Source organism: Asterias amurensis, chromosome 19 (genome assembly GCF_032118995.1).
Source record: "Asterias amurensis chromosome 19, ASM3211899v1".
In the NCBI taxonomy this organism is placed as follows: domain Eukaryota; kingdom Metazoa; phylum Echinodermata; class Asteroidea; order Forcipulatida; family Asteriidae; genus Asterias; species Asterias amurensis.
In genome coordinates, this window is record NC_092666.1 from 10,235,235 (window position 1) to 10,250,275 (window position 15,041).

General features: G+C 36.8%; 1 protein-coding gene across 2 annotated transcripts in view; it reads right to left on the reverse strand.

Annotated features, from left to right (window-relative positions):
• LOC139951759 (uncharacterized) overlaps positions 1-15,041 on the reverse strand; it is a 20,686-nt gene continuing 5,645 nt past the window's right edge. The window contains exons 2-9 of one of the 2 annotated variants that reach the window (XM_071950838.1): positions 13,223-13,275; positions 7,767-7,845; positions 5,857-5,987; positions 5,172-5,570; positions 3,928-4,170; positions 2,374-2,526; positions 1,316-1,440; positions 1-995 (exon numbers count right to left, since the gene is read on the reverse strand). In XM_071950838.1, coding sequence (XP_071806939.1) covers positions 870-995; positions 1,316-1,440; positions 2,374-2,526; positions 3,928-4,170; positions 5,172-5,553 — 1,029 coding nt within the window. In that variant the 5' untranslated portion in view covers positions 5,554-5,570; positions 5,857-5,987; positions 7,767-7,845; positions 13,223-13,275 and the 3' untranslated portion in view covers positions 1-869. The remainder of the gene's footprint in view (positions 996-1,315; positions 1,441-2,373; positions 2,527-3,927; positions 4,171-5,171; positions 5,571-5,856; positions 5,988-7,766; positions 7,846-13,222; positions 13,276-15,041) is intronic. The other variant, XM_071950837.1, reaches the window with a different exon arrangement.

Here is a 15,041-nt window from a genome sequence, read left to right on the forward strand (position 1 = left end):
TTTCTCACAGGTCCCTCATACCTATTTTTAAAATCATCATACCTTTGATCTTGCTATTCTTATTAATTGACCATTGTTAGTTGCATCATGATGCAACTTGCTCTCTAATCCTACCCTTTCATGTCTCCCTGCATTGTTGTCGAACAATACATTTACCACTTTTATGGTCCAGTAACCCATCATTTCATCTTAAACATCCTTTGTCCTCGCCACTTCACTCCTATTGGTTCAGAGCCACCAATATTGTCTCTGAAATATAAACTTTGATTGGCTGCTATTTTCCCGCTTCTTTCTGGATCCTTTCCTTAATCCCTTTCCCTTTCTCTTTTTCTATAAATGGATATGTATTTGTTTGTACTTGTTTTATGCCTCTGAAGAAGGTCCGGATTGGATCGAAAGCTAAGGCCATCTACCCTATTCATTATATAATGAAATAATATATATACATATATATATTTTTTGCTAGTTGTATTGATTGTATTCCTCATCCAGTGATATTCTTGTGTGTTTTTGATAACGTGTTTTAATCCTTCTGCTATTTGCTTAATGTTATAACACTAAAGTGCTATATTATTATTGTATACATCATCATTGTTTGTAATCCCCCAGTCATGTACATGTGTGTTGTTTAATATCGTGTTTTAATCCTACCTTAAAATTTTCTTAATGTTTTTACTATTTGTTAATCACTTATCAATTTATACCAATATAATTAAATCAAATTAAAATGAGCGAAATGGTCAATATTACACCACCACACCATCGAGTGAATAATCTGCCTTTTGTTTACAACGGGGGTCGGCACGTGAAGCCAGACAGAAGGGTTGAGTGCTAACCCTTTGACCCCCTTTCATCGTTTTTAGACAAAACTAAATAAGATCAACCCTTAAGGCTAGCATTCCTTCCGTTCGTGGTAAAGGAACTTTGTTTGTTTCAATTTGTAATAAGCGTAGACGCCTGAAGAGAAGCAACGTTGTGATCATCAGCACGATCACCTGAAAAACAAAAAGGTAAAACATATTATTATTTAAACTTGCAGGGATGTGATAGGCTGTTGGAAAAAAAAAGCGAACTCTGGGCGAAAAACGTCAAAGCATGCGAGCTCCAAAACTTGCTATAGCATTAAGCCTAATTTTAACATTATTTTATCTTTGGTTTTAAAAGCCATATACTGTGCAATCTAAGGCGTTATCATTGTTATATCACAATTTCTTTTAAAAGTTGATCTTAAAGAAGAAAAGAAGACGGAATTCAGTTTAAAAATGGAGTAATGAGTTTGAAACAAGGCATGAAAAAATAATTTTGCCGAACATACCACTATGGTTAATATGCTCACAGCAACACTCAGTCCGGTCACGGCACCATCATCAGCACATTGCAACGCTGTTGTTTGTTCAACCAAACCAAACCAGGTGGAATCTGTTGTTCTTTGTGGGTTAGCTGAGACAAAACAAAACAACCATAATTGTTATTTTTGATGGTAACTGTAGTCGATTTTTGAAAAGATTGGGCTGTAGGCCTATTACAACTTTTAACTTAATAAATCGTTCACAATAACATAAAAAAAGAAGAAGGCATAGTTATTCAACTACACTCGAGAAACAGTGTTTAGAGTCTAAACACTAAAATAATTGTCGTCCCTCGTTTTACTCATTCCTCAAAAACTACAGCACCTCTGCAAGTAACATTTCAAGGGAAGCTTTCTACCAACATCCAATTTATAAATGGCTGCCAGATCCGGCCAGTGACCTTCTTACAATGTGTTCACATTGTATTTAGTACGAATTCAAACTCCGGTGTAGGTTCGAGTCCCATGTAGTGACACTTGTGTCACCGCTGTTCTGCAACTGTTCTGTCATCTTGTCGCTAATATGATGAACTCGTAGTGCCATGTCTTCATCTGTCCTTTTGTCTGCATGTCTGTCTGTTTGTTCTGTTTCTTTGTCTGTCTGGCTGTTTCGACCGCGTTGGATGGGACGCAGAAGCGCCATATTTTAACGTTTTTCACTCGATCGCGCTTGTGGGATAACTTATTTTATTATTTTATATTATACTAGGGGTTTAAACTGTATTCGTTTGAAATCAGTTCAGGTTTTGTTTTTACACAGAAATTGATAAATTCCAAGCCATAGAAATCTTAATGAATGGCCAACCAGGCCTAATTTTCGCAACCTGGACCTTCAAGTTTAGGTAGATTTCAACAAGTGCTTTTCTGAGGGAGATCCGATGTTTGCAACTTGGCTTTTAGATCCTTTGTGTGAGTATTTGCTATTAGTTGCCTCTGTTGGGAATTCGGAACCTTTTTCCCAGACAAGTCAAAGGTTACACACACCCAATCTTTGAAAAATCAAAGATGTACTCTGTCATACCTACCAGTCACAATATCATTATTAGTTTTGATGATCGTCACTTCGCTGTCTTCAAGCCCATTGTTGTTTGCTACACACTTAAATGTTGAGTTATTTCTTTCCAGTGATGTCTTTACTGACACCTTGGAGTTAATCGTGTCGCTCAGATAGAAACATTCTAAGACAGGATAAAAGTAATGCATAAAACAAAATCATTAATTCGATTTTAAAGACGTTTTAAAGAAGTATACTTGAACGAAAATGGCACGTTGTGATCGTTGCTGAATTTCATTTTTTTTTTTTTTTACAATCAATAAGGAAATTGAGTCATACGAGTATAAATAGATTTGAATTTTGTAAAAATAATGTCGAATACCCTTAACCAGTGCTTTTCTGAAAGATTCGCGAAAAGCTCAGTTACGTCATCACTCGTGCTACGTGGAGTTCCATCTTGTATATCAGACTCCCACACATGACGTCAAAGTATTTTCATTCGGACGCACGCCGTCAACGGCCGAAGTGTTTCTAGTTTTTCAAAAACTTGAGGTTGCAACACGTTTATAAACAAGTGCAAATAGCATTCCCGTCAAAAACAAATTCGCTCTAGCTTCTTTAAAACTTGCTCGGTAAAACAAGCACAATGAAGCTGTTTAAAGCTGCCAATTAATCTATTAAGAATAGGGTCATTCCGTGTCAAATCAACCAGTGGTCCCCAGGTGACCCCCTCAGATTTTGATGAAACTTCATCAGAATGATTGGATGTGGCTCAAATGAACACATACAAAAAAGCTAAGTCATACTCCATGTCGTTTTCGAGATATGATCCATTGAAATTTGGTCAAGGCGGCCATTTTGTGCACGCGCGAGACACAAAATGTGAATTTTGTGATAATTTCCGACTTTGAAAACTCATAATTTAGATTTTGTACCAGGTAGAGAGCTCAAAATTGGTATTCCATCTTACTTTTTGCCAAATTTTATGAATCTGCACTCAATTTAAATGTATCTCCTTTAATTTTCTAGTTATGGTCACTCAAAGTAGGCACTTTAATCAGCCGAAAATGTTTTTTGTGATAATTGGGGTCACCCTGTGCCCACATGGGGGGTCAAATGAAACCTATAATCCCTAGTTATTATCTATAGGTGCATGTCTTTACCCATAAGCAATTATAAGCTCACCAATGCATTCATTCAGAAATAGCATGGACCCAAAGTTGGTTCCAGCCAGAAAAAGGTCAAAAAGACCCCGCCCGTCTTGACCCTGGTTGACCCCGCGATCAATTGAAACATTTTTTGAAATTGATACCAGTTAAACATATATATTATATCTACTTATACACCAATTTTCAGCTTTGGCACTCAACTCCTTCATGGTGTAGTGGCAATTTGAATATTATATGTTTTTGGCACATTTTAATGTAATTATTTAGTAATCGTTAAATCCAGCCCAAAGATCAAAACATAGCGATTCGTCCCTGCTTCAACTTTACATTTCATTACAAAATGGGACAAAACAGGCTGGACTAATTATGTTCTTAGGTCTGGCAAACAGCTTAAAATGTACCGTGGAAGGACTCACCTGTTCCATATGAATTACAGGAAACATTTTCAAAATTAAGTTTGGCGTGAATTTCCTCCCAACTGTTCGAAACTGGAACCAAGGCGAACCAACTGATGATCACAGCCGGCTTAGCATGTGTTACTCTGCATGTCAAGTTCAGTTCAGCTGTGTCGGATGGCACTTCAACTGGATTGGATGAATATTTAACTTCCCGATCGTCGATATACAGATAAACCTTAGGCCGTGTTAATTTGTAGGAAACTGTAAGGACGATGTAATTGAAATAATAATAATAACAATAACAACAACAATAATGAGCATTTAAGTTTGTCATTACTTTAGCTTATTCAACTGGAACCAGTGATCTTTGAGTTTTATCTTGTCATATTAATGTACATGTAAGAAGCAATATTTAATTTAAGTTTTAACTCGGTACATCATTGCAATAAGGAGTTATGACTATTTAAGGTTTTCATTGTTAAAGCTCATTCAACTGGAACCAGTGATGCAATAAATATATGAGTTGTATCTGTTCATATGCATCTATATGTTAGAAATATGTTTGATTTAAGTTTAAGTAAGTACATCATTGCCATAAGGAGTGTTATGACTATTTATAGTTTACATTGTTTTCCAGTGACATAGAGTTTGTTTTTTGTTTGAACAAATCATTTTCGTTTTAGTTTGGTTCTTTAAAATCAAGAGGTCAGTGTTTGAGCCTGAAAAAAACATATATTCAAAAAAATTCAACATTTATGGAAAACAGAGAAAATGACCTGCAATTATATAACAATCTCACTTGAGCTTGCACCACAACTCAACTCAAAGAATGAAACTTAAAAGAAAACAAACTTTAACATTTCCACTGTCGGTGACTGAAAGTGGACGGCCGGGCGGACGAACAGACGAACGGACGCCGGACATAAATTGGTATTAGGCATATGCCTACATAGGCTCGCACTTCAATTGCATCGCAGCTCGCCAATAACCAGTTTTTTAGCGCTTTTCACACCCGAAGGGAGTCTGCAAAGCGAGCAGGGAGACTCGACAAACTTCCACAGGGGGGTATAAACGCCAAGCTGACAAAACTGACAAAAAAATGTCTCAAAAAAACATTTGTTATGCATTTTATAAATCAAGAAATTGTGATTCAATATTTATTCCAGCCATTGTGAATTCAGCGGTTAGCTTTTGGGATCCGAACCTTGTGATTGCAAGGTCTAGCTAGTCTAACCAATTGACCACGGTTACGTATTACTCACCTTTTTCAGACACTTTAACTGATCCATCTGTGTATGTTTTATACCACTGAGCGTATCTGTAGCTATATGTGCCTTCTGCTGATTTAGTAACATTGGTGATCACCAACGAAGTATTTCGAATGTCATACCACTCAGGATGAGCACTTTGATGAGTAGTATCTCCGTGGAAATATGTTATTATACGTTCTGGTGATTGAGAGCTTTCCTCGGGTGAGAAATACCAAAAAATCGATTCCGTGTCTTCTGATGATAAGCCTTGATCCACCATAGCAGTACAAGGTACAACCCCTTCAGTGCCTCTCTCGAATTCAAAGTGCGTCGGAGAGATGCCACTGGTGCATGCAGCACAGAGAGTGACAACGAATACTACTATCCCAATCATGATTGATGATGAATATTCTACTCAAAAATAACATAATAATCAAAATAAAATTGAGCTCGAAAAGCAATATCAAAACAATGTTTTGGTAAGGTACGAGAAATGGATCGTATAATTCCCTCTTATTACGGTATAAACATCTTCATAATACGTAAAACACGGCAAGCGAAATGCGTGCACTCATACATCCTCAAACGATGTTTGGGATTTTCCAACTTGAGTCACGTGTATAGTGTTTCTCAGGCCGGGAAATTCCAGCCAACAGAAATAGACTCCATTACGTATACATGTTTCTGGACTACGTACCTTAATCGAACTTGTTTTTCTCTTCAGGTTAGCAATTTACAATTAAATGATTACATTAAAACGTCATAAAGCAGTAGCACTTCATGTGGATGTCCTACAAAAGCGCTTTACAGAAATACATCAATCACCATCTACGAGGAAAAATAATGTTCATATGCTGACTAAATAATTCAGATTTGTCAACGATATAATCAAAGAATATTCTTTATTTTTTACCAATACCCCGATGTGTGTTTGCACTGTATACTCAGTACTTTCCCGAGTCCTGTGAAAAAAATATCACAGGCATGATACTCGAACCCACGACCTTTGCAATTCTAGAGCATCGCTTACAACTAGACCAACGAGATTGCCCGGTAGCTAGAGGCAGTTCGAATCCTATGTTTTAGCAGCGGGTACTGCAAACGATTTGTGTTAACTTGCATCGGGGATAAAGAATATTCATTTTGGGTTTTACCCATATACACCGGTGTGTCTTAGCACTGTATGCTCAGTACTTACTCGAGTTCTGTGAAAAATAATCAAAGGCATTTAAAAATAATTTAGCATTAATAAAACTAGAAGGAGAGGAGAGACTACAAAGCATAATAACAAAACCCATAACTCAGACATATTTTTGCAAAACATGACAGGACAAAGGGATTTAGAAACACGGGGGCGACAACAAAGATGTGTTGGGACATGGCAGCGAGAGAAAGAGATGAATCGGCATAGAGGTCACCAACGGCAACACGACCGTCTCTTTTGTCAACACGAACATTATTTCAATAGCTGTCACAGCTTGAAATCGGTAGAGTTGCAGTTTCAGTTTCTCAAAGTGGGAATTTCCAGAAATAAAACAGCCTGGTGGGGATTTCCGATAACGGAAGTAAACCTACGGAGCTCCAGGAGTGCCAACCCACATATTTCATTACCGACATAATTTATCTCATCAAGACGACTTGTTTCATGGAATAAGTTAACTTACCGACCTAACTTCCACTCATTTATTTCATCTAAATTTCATAGCCCGAAAAAACAATGAAAAAGATAAATAAAATAGTAACATTTAAAATAGTCCGGATCAATATGTCAGCTCTAATTTCGGGTAACAACATAATACTTTCTCTATAAGTAATCAGAGCATACTGATCGAAACGTCGCGACATTGAGTTGAACCCAATGGTTCTTTTCTGAATCACCCAAACTCATTTAGAGATAGTCATTACATGGTGTTACCGACAACCTTTCCATATCGTGTTTCTACCACGCAATATTCAAAGTCTAATTATAATTTTTGATATTTGACTGCAAAATTGTGAGCAAGGTGACTTTTTTTCTTTTTTTTTCTGTCTTTTTTATATTTACACATCATTTATATTTATATTTAAAAACACACGATACGATCGCTGGTAAGTTTATACGGCTGCACCTTTCATCCTTATAAACATAATTTGCTTCATCGAACGCTAAAGTGTGTGTTTTTACCCAAATCATGTGCGTCACATGAATGTGACTAGCATATCCCGTTATGCAGTTATTAAATGGTTAAGTATATGCGGCTGTAGTACAGTATATGCGGCTGTAGTACAGTACATCCTTTGCGACTGTTGTGTACAAACCTAATCGGAAGACTGTGTTAGTTTTGAGGAACACAAGTAGCAAGCAATGGGTGTTTTCAGGATGCATAATACGCGAAGGCTGATGGTAGATGACAAATTAAGCTTGACAGTAATCAATTATTGATGTTTTTTCTAATACCTGACTGCCAGACCTTCAGAAACTCCTGAGTAATCACAAGCAATCCTGAGAGATCATCTTGTTAGGTGCTGATTGTCAGGGATTCCAACCAATTGCATAGAATCATGTCATTGAAATACTGTAAACCATTCGATGATTCAAAGTAGAACTGGTAGTATATTTTAACTCACCTGTATTTTGACTGTACTTTTTGTGACCGCAGTGGTTTGTTTACTACATGCGAACCCGTCAAGATGCCGCACAGGTGAACTGGAATAGTGAAACATTGACAGACATTGAATTCACAAATATTGTGTCACACTGATATTATGCCACTAAGGGGCAAAGAGTGAATACAAAATGCTGAACTTTCGTCTGATAACAATCCATGAAGGTAACTAAGCTGATGTTAAAGAAGTCTACTTACCGTGTACGGGATAACACTTTAAAGAGCTGCAATGATTTGGATAATATGAACATGAACCTGACAAATAACGATTGCAACTAGAAGAGTATAAGACAACCAGGAAATAACATTATTTGAAACTTCCGTATAAAGTCAAACGATGAACCTTGACATAAAATTATGCAAATAATAGACATAAGGTCTGCAACAAATACCCTTCGAGCATCACACCCCAAAACGAACGATCATGTTTACTATTTCACTTCATCCCGTAACCAGCATGTTTTCTCCTTGGGGTACCATGATGGATAAATGGGGTAGCACTAACATGGACTGGGTTTATTTCTACTACCAGGGGTTATTCAAATTGTTCTTCTAAGTTCCACGAGATCAGTATGGTTTATATATTTGTAATCAAACCCTCTCTCTCTCCACCACGTCATCACCCCCTTTATAAAACCAACTGAGAGCAAATTAGAAAAAATATTAAATATTTGACCCTTTAGTTTTTGAATATAAATCATCAAAACATATAGAATTGAAAATGCAATTTTGTTTACTTGCACCCCAAGGCCCTTTCCACCAACAAAGTATAAAAAAAAAATCATTGTTTGACCGTGAGCAACTATGTCAATTATTTACCTGAAATGACTCTTAAGAACTATTCAAGTTTGTGAATAATTAAACACAAAACCAGAAAACATAATTCGGAAAGAAAAAATGTCGCCTTCGCCGATTGAGTGCAAGCACTAATCCTCCATTCCAATGTGTCAACGGTTTTGTCAACGGCACGAATTTCTTGACAAAATGCCATGTTTGTTTTCTGCAGTAGTAAGCTCCTAACAATTTAATTTCAATCTACGATTCTGTGATAAGAGTGTTGTTTTTCACTCGTGGATTTTAAGCATGATAGGAACACATGCTCGTATAACAAACCTGTAACAATTTTCTTGCATGCGTATAATAATTAATGTGCAAGAGCATGTTTCACCCCGGCATATAACGTGCGGAACACTATGAACGGTGCGAATTGTTTAGGGTTCGTCTCAACAGCACAGAGGGTTAGTTAGCACAAATCGTCATATTTATTCAGTTTGAATAAGGTACATAATAATAATAATAATAGCACATGCGTGTGTACATCTCATGCGAGTGTTGTGAAACCTTAAATCTAAACGGTTTATCATTTTGGACTGCTTTCTAGGGTGCATGTATACAACTACGTCCGTAGAAATTTACCGACAACAACAGCTACATATAGGCGGCCAAACTATCGAAGGCAAGCAATACAACAATAGTTTTAGTGTTAAACATAAACTAACAAATCGGTGGTGTTAAGTTTTCCCGAAAATATTTCACCATATCAAAACAAAACTTACCTCTTGTGCGAAAGAGAGTTTTGGAGTATTATTATATCCTACCATACATGGTTGAATCGCTATCCGAGTGTGTGCTGACTAGCATAGCCTCGTGCATTTGCATTAACATAATCTTTGCACATAACGGTGGGCCAGGATTTGGATCATTGTTCATGTGTGAAAAACATCTGACGACCCATTAAAATTCCGATCGTTTACATTTTTATTTTCTGAAACCCTGGGAGGTCAGCTTATAGTAGCTATACGCCCCTTTTGCTTCTTTATTTGTTCGTTTTTCTTCGTTCCTTCTTTTTCTTCTTCTTCTTCTTCTTGTTTGTCTTACAAAAAGAGTGTTTCATAAAGGGGTCCTTTATTGGAATAGTCTTAATGCAGAACATAAACAGTCAGTTAGTGTTTTTTCTTTTCGTAAAAAGTTTAAGAAGATTTTGATTGATTTATACACTACTTATTAATTATATATTTTTTTGTTTTAGTACACAGCATTTTTCAGTAATTATTTATCTATAGCCCATTCTCACTCATGCATAATGTCCATGCCCTCTTTGTTTGTTTGTGTACGCTTTTGTGTAAATTGTCCTTGTCTTTAGGGAAGAGGAAAAACAGCTCTTGCTTCTTCTTTCTCCTACATGTTAAAGGCAGTGGACACTATTGGTAATTGTCAAAGACTAGTTCACAGTTGGTGTATCTCAACATTATGCATAAAACAACGAACCTGCTCAATCGGTCATCAAAGTTGCGAGATAATAATGAAAGAAAAAAACACCCTTGTCGAACAAAGTTGTGTGCGTTTAGATGATTTCGAGACCTCAAGTTCTAAATCTGAGGTCTTGAAATCAAATTCGTGGAAAATTACTTCTTTCTCGAAAACTATGGCACTTCAGAGGGAGCAGTTTCTCACAATGTTTTGTACCATCAACCTATCCCCATTACTCGTCACCAAATAAGGTTTTATGCTAATAATTATTTTGAGTAATTACCAATAGTATCCACTGCCTTTAATGTCAAACTGTTTTCTATAAATTGTTTGTTAACTGGATTAAGTTTTCCTTAGTACAAGTTATTATATGTTTTCTGAACAATGTTATCACCCTGTATTAATTGATGTTGACATGAAATACATGTATCTGAAAAGATAATTGATACCACTCTGCAGTATGTCATAGTTGAATGTCATGGCTTCTGTCACATAACGATATGCACTGTCTGGCATTTGGAAGGGCGTGCATTAGTATGCAAGGCGGCGGTATTATAAATGCGGTCGATGTCATCAGTGAAGCAGCTGCAAGTCTGGTCTTGTTATTATTTTGTTAGTTCAGTCATGGTTCAGTTTGTACTGTATTTTTGTGGACACGTTTGCGGGTATACAACCATGCAATAAAGCTTTCTATAAGGCGGCTCTCAAAAGAGCCGCGGTTTGGTTTTCCACGTTTCGAACACAGCAGTGATGTCCCAGATACTAAGGTGACGTTTGATGTCAGTCTACAGGCCTGGTCAACTCATGTACACTGCAGAAACTGGTGTTGTTTACATAAAACGATGCAGACAGTACCTGCTGGTGGGCATCGCTCTCGATCGCGCAGCAATAATATGCAAAATCTGCAAAATGATTGTCGTGTATAGAGTGTGGCCCTGTGTGCAAATATGTCGGATCAAGTTCAAGGTTCATATCATTTACTCAGACTGATTGAAAGATGATATACACGATATAGGCACAAGACGCATATCATGGCAATGTAATCAGAGCATAATAGACAATATTGGTAATTGTCAAAGACCAGTCTTCCCACCTGGTGTATCTCAACATGCATAAAATAACAAACCTGTGAACATTTGAGCTCAATTGGTCGTCAAAGTTGCGAGATTACAACGAAAGAAAAAACACCCTTATCACACGAAGTTGTGTGCTTTTAGATGGTTGATATCGAGACCTCAAATTCTTAATTGAGGTCTCGAAATGAAATTCGTGGAAAATTACTTTTTTCTCGAAAACCATGTCACTTAAGAGGGCGCTTTTTCTGACAATGTTATATATTATAACACCCCTTACAAGTATTCTGCCTGCTCATTGGTTTAGAGCGCGTCACATGACATGTCTTAGTTTTGCTAGATGACGGCCGTGTGATAGTGCGTTGGTTTGCCGTGCGCTAGTCCGAAGACTAGCACACGGCGTGCAGTACCCAGACGTGCGTTGCGTGTACGAGGATGATAAATTAATACTCTGTAACCATTTCGGATTGCACGACACTACATGCAGCACAGTAAAAGTTTTTGCAATCTGTATTCGCGTCGTCCGTGGATCGTAGCATTCAGGTCTGTAACTTAATAATAATAGTACAGTATTTAAAAATGTTTGGGGTGTTATAAAACAAATATTGGCTGTTTTTACTCGTGCAATGGTTTAAACTATGACTCCCTCGGTGATCCCCGTAGCGTTCTATTTTCCCTCGGCTTCGCCTCAGGAAAATATCACGCTCCGGGGATCACCTCGGGAGTCATAGTTTTAACCATAGCACTCGAAGCAGTCAATATTTGTATACTATCAACCTCTCCCCATTACTCGTCACTAAGTAAGGCTTTATGCTAATACGTATTTTGAGAAATTACCAATAGTGTCCACTGCCTTTAATGTCGACAGCATCTGTTGCGCACAGGGGACAGGTTCAAAGGGCAACACGCCTACAAAACGTGATAGGTCATGTGTGTCGCGAACTATGCTTTCCCTTAGCCTTTCCGTTTAATAATAAACTTGAATGTAATTTCTTTGACACTGCTTAAAAAAAACTCTTGTGTTACTTCCTCAAAATACACGTAAGCGTTTCATATTGGAGTTCTACCACCATGGTTTCATAAACTGCATGCCTATTATGCAGTAATCATACCTAACACACGAGTTGGGGTTACACAACATAACAGAACACTGGAATTAAGTCTATGAAAATTACTGATGGTTGGGCAACAATGCAATCAAATTGTACATGCTGAGTTGGTGATTTTTAATTATAAATAATCCCTCTTATGAGAAAAATCCTTCAACATGCAAGTGTTACGGGTGTTATTTATAAACAAAACACATTTTCTGCAAGTCATTATCTTGCTGTTTTAAGAATGTTGGGAAATTAAGGGTGAAATGCTGTGCTCCTTTGAACTGCGAACGATGCCAGAATTGTTGTCTATTTTTATCACATGTTTTGTTGTCTGTTTGTACATCATCTAACGTTAACCTTTTTTTGCAATAACTCGTGTCAAGCCTCAAGAATAATATTTGTACACAAATTACGTTTCAGTAAATCAAAGATAAAGTAATCAAACAAGAAAAACTAACAGGAGTGAGTAATTTTTTATTGAAACCATGGGAACACAATTCCCTAAAAGGCACTGGACACTACATTGGTAATTACTTACAATAGCATTGTTAGCATAAAACCTCACTTGGTAATTAGCACTGGAGAGCGTCAAAACATTGTGAGAAACGGCTCCCTCTGAAGTGACGTAAGTGACGTAATTTTCGAGAAGGGAGTAATTTTCAACGAATTTGATTTCGATACCTCAGAAGTTTATTTTGAGGTCCCGAAATCAAGCATCTATGAAAGCACACAACTTCTTTATGTGACAAGGGTGTATTTTCTTCCATTATTATCTCGCAACTTCGACGAACAAATGAGTTCAACTTTTCACAAGTTGGTTATTTTGTGGATATATGCTGAGATACACCAAGTGAGACTCACTGGACTTTGACATTACCAAACGTGTTCAGTGCCCTTAATGTCCAGTGCCTTATATTTCATTACGAACTATAAGGCAACACCATTCCTAAAGAGGGATTTGTAATAATAAAGCACTGGGAGACCGCTATATAACTTACCTTTAAGGCCGAAACCGTGAATCTTGTGGTCGAAGTTGAATAGCTTTCACACTCTGGTAAAAAAAAAAAAAACATAAAATGAAACGTTGTGACTCTTGTGGAAATCGCTGCAAATGTTTTTTTTTTTTTCTTTTTTTTTTCTGGCAACTGCATAGGCCTATACCTATATGAATCCCTGGCATCAACAAATTGCCGTATGATTTTCTAACGAGCATATAATCTTAAGATGGATCAGTTCAGGACTGCATTTCATCTGATTGTGTTTTTCCTTTGCAGAATATATAAACGGCTGACTTTCTCAGCAGCTTGTAACTTCCTTTCAAATAGCTGCATGACTTTAACAAATTTGTGTGAAGATTATTTTTTTTAACATTACTTTTTTTTGTATTTGGTTGATTTGAGCAATGACAGGAACTCATACCATTATAGCATTATTACTAATATTAATATTTATCCGAGCAAAACATTCACAAGTACACGCCGCCTACACACATTACAAAATAGTATATAAAAAACTTAATTTAAACAAAAGTGGGATGCCCAGGAGAGCATAACAGTTAAAAATATAACTGTCGCCAAAATATGTTTGTCTCCGCCCAAATTCAGAAAAGCCAGGAAAATATTATGGCAAAAAGGCATAAAAACAGTACAACAGTAGCTTTAGAAATCGGTTTATTGTCACGATTTGTTGTATTCGCTCGTCAGTTGGAGCTCTATAAAGTTCACCCTCTTGTAAACGTGATAACATTTTAGGCTTTTTAATCATCGTGCAAATTCGACAGCAGACGGGGTGCAAGGTTCCAAACATAACACACATTTGTATAACAATAGATAATATAGATAGTTTAGTCTGTTGTTTTGCCAAATTGCAGTAAGCATTACAATCGTAAGAAGAACAACGTACATGAATAGTTCGACAACAAAAGTTTACATAATATAAATAATAAACAGAATAAGGGTGATTGAATGGTTTGTCAGCATGCTGTTGGAAACGAGATTATTAAAGTTATTATTTGTCGTCGTACCTACCGATTTCGCAGCAAATAATTTAATACTCCTCTGTTATACTCGAATCCCAACAAATGAATGATTTATGGTATTTCTTGGTTGCTGACTCACGCAGTTTGTTATCACAAAAATGGTTGTCACTTTGAAATACCAATGAGTGAATCAACAGTTCACAAAAAGCATTGCACCCTCAATGCAAAACGAAAACAAAACGAACGATGTCATTCTCTAGAACAAACATTTCCCTTTGTGAATTTAAATAAACATTACCTTTTCCCTTCTAGACATTTTGCTAGTTTCTTTATCGTTTACTTTAAAATATCGTCACCGTTTGCACGAAGAACCTTACTTTATTTTGTTGCAACCAAGACGGGCAAATTTATTTTGATCAGCAAAAAGTTTGATGAATTGAAGTTTTAAAAGATGACACCAAACCTCCTACTTTTCCCAGCTGAATCTGATCAATACTTCTATACTTATGGCAAGCTCGATGTCTTCCCGTTAAAGACACTCGAAACCTTTGGTAATTGTCAAAGACCAGTCTTCTCACTAGACCAGTCTTCTCACTTGGTGTATCACAACATAAGATGCACACAAAACTGTGAAAACTTTACCCCAAATGGTCGTCGAAGTTGCGAGATAATAATCGAATAAAAAACAAAACTTTTCGCGCAAGATGTGTCCTTTCTCTTGATTTCTGACATGACGTACAAATTACAGATTGTCACTGTGGGAAACGCCTTCCGTCTATGTTAATGCATTTTGACTCGAGTTTGGGAAATCCTGTAAGGTCTTGTGCTTTTCATATTTT